Source organism: Limulus polyphemus, unplaced genomic scaffold, assembly GCF_000517525.1.
Source record: "Limulus polyphemus unplaced genomic scaffold, Limulus_polyphemus-2.1.2 Scaffold5079, whole genome shotgun sequence".
Lineage (NCBI taxonomy): Eukaryota > Metazoa > Arthropoda > Merostomata > Xiphosura > Limulidae > Limulus > Limulus polyphemus.
In genome coordinates this window covers 60,583-63,048 of record NW_013670689.1, presented here as the reverse complement: position 1 = coordinate 63,048, position 2,466 = coordinate 60,583, and the positions used below count along the sequence as shown (strand labels likewise).

The 2,466-nt window shown below is 36.7% G+C and overlaps 1 protein-coding gene across 1 annotated transcript in view; it reads left to right on the top strand.

Annotated features, from left to right (window-relative positions):
* LOC106472097 (nose resistant to fluoxetine protein 6-like) overlaps positions 1–2,466 on the top strand; it is a 23,668-nt gene that overhangs the window by 15,513 nt on the left and 5,689 nt on the right. Inside the window, exon 8 of the mRNA XM_022400703.1 lies at positions 848–1,034. Within this exon, the coding sequence (XP_022256411.1) occupies positions 848–1,034 (187 nt within the window). The remainder of the gene's footprint in view (positions 1–847; positions 1,035–2,466) is intronic.

Below are 2,466 nucleotides of genomic sequence, written 5' to 3'. Positions count from 1 at the left end.
CTACTTTTTTTTTACCAACGAATAGTGGGATTGATCGTCACGTTATAATGCCACCAAGGCTGAAAGGGAGAGCATGTTTGGTGGGACGGGAATTCGAACCCGCGACCCTCAGATTGCGATTCGAGCCCCCCGCCCTAACCACCGGGCCACCAATTAATGGACACAGTTACTGTTTTGCGTAAAGGGTTTTAGAATATTTCTGACGTGAAACTGACATCGAACGGTTTTTCTATACGTAGCAACTGTAATTTGAAGTTAAGCATAAAGCTACACAATGGGCTATCTGGGCTCTGCCCACCACGTCTATCGAAACCCAGTTTCTAGCGTTGTAAGTCCGCGGACATACCGCTGGTTACTGTGCTGATGTCTCAGCCATTTCTCAAATACTTAAATTCTCGGTTTCCATTTAAGCGATTATTTCGAGCACATTAAATTTCTACAGTTAAACCTCTTAAGATCGTCTCTTCCAATAACAAAAACTGGAATTTAAAAGATTCCGAGTTTTACAAACTAACCGGCATAGAATAAGAAATGTGACTAAAGCGGTCAGCTAGTAGAATCCCGACTTCGAATCTCGCTCGGTCTCTGTTTTCATTTCTTCAGAAAAATATAATATTCCGTATATTCTATGAATATATAATGGTATCCTTCTCATATCTAATTCTTTATTGATATGGGTGTTAGTTATGTAGTATCACCTATTAAAATATTCATCACGTGCACATATTTAAAAAATTCCTCTTTTTTAGATATGCTAGATAATAGAGACATTTTCATTATTAGTCGCGTGAACATTTTTATGCCTATTGTGATATACATATATATATAAATGTTTGGTCTTCTGCAGAGTGTTAAAGTTTTGGGATGGCTTCTGACAATTGGTTGCAATCTGGCTGTTGTGTATGGTGTTTACCCATGGAACAATGGAATAGTTCCCAGTCGACCCGTTGCTATTTTGTACGCTGCTACACACCGCCTTGCTTGGACGTTTGGCGTTGCCTGGGTAACGGTTCTCTGCATTACTGGACAAGGAGGTGGGTAGTGTGAGAGATGAGTAAATATATTTATTATATCTAAGTTAAAAACAAACGTAAAACAATATTTTTAAGCACCATACTAACTCCTAACGATTATTTCGGGAAAAAAGGGGGCAACGTTATGGAACTATTGATTCAACTAGCTAATTCGATTTTGGTTTCAATAAAAAAATAAAGTTTACGGATTTTCTTCTTTGATGGGCCGAGGCTTGGAACGAGGGGTCTATGGTTCGAGACATAATACTGCAGAAAACAAACGTTCTGCACTTATAACTGAGGGCATATTATAAAAATGTAAGTCAATGCCGGTATTCAGTTCAGAAAGGCGGACAAAGCCCTTGTGGTAGTAGGTGTTGCTGATTGGCTGCCCTCCGTCTGGTCCGTAGTTCTAAATTAAGGAAGATCTCTGGCACGTGTGTAAAACGGTTTGAAACTTCCAATTCCATTTCTTCTTTAATGTTTGTAGTTAAGCACAAAGCTACACAAAGGGCTATCTGTGCTGAGCCCACCAAGGGTTGTATGTCCACAGACATGTGCCGCTGTGCCACTTGGGAGCCTTCATTAATTGTAATGTTGATTGTAGTAAGTGCTATAAGTTGGTGCAATTTACAAACTATGGTCCACAATGTACAATTATATGATTTGTCTCTTAGACAGGTCTCCAAGGTGCTGTTCTCTATTTAGCTTATAACTGTCACATATTAAGATAATAACATGTACTGTCTCCAAGGTGCTGTTCTCTATTTAGCTTATAACTGTCACATATTAAGATAATAACATATACTGTCTCCAAGGTGCTGTTCTCTCTCTCTTTGGCTCATAACTGTCATATTTTCGCTTTATCCCTTGTTTATTTGAACACTTCAGTAAATATGCATATATTAAAGTTTGCACTAAATATGTTGTATTTGTGATTCGGCGTTTTCTTGAGTAACGAATAAATTTTGTAATGGTTGAATGATCCTCAAATAAATTTTGTAATGGTTGAATGATCCTCAGATAAATTTTGTAATGGTTGAATGATCCTCAAATAATTTTTGTAATGGTTGAATGATCCTTAAATAAATTTTGTAATGGTTGAATGATCCTCAAATTTTATAAAGCGGGCAAAACAAACAATCAACTAATGATCATTTTATTAATATGCATGAAAAAAATAAAAGAAATTTTGGAGAGTAATAATAATTAATTTCCAGGACAACAAACTTTTTACAAACCAGTGGCGTAGACACGGTTGGGCCTGTCCAACAAATATTTCATACGTTTATTGTACGATTGTTTAACACGTGGCTGTTTTATTTGATCAGATATCGTCAACAAGATCCTGTCCAACAAATATTTCATAAGTTTATTGTACGATTGTTTAACACGTGACTGTTTTATTTTATCAGATATCGTCAACAAGATCCTGTCCAACAAATATTTCATA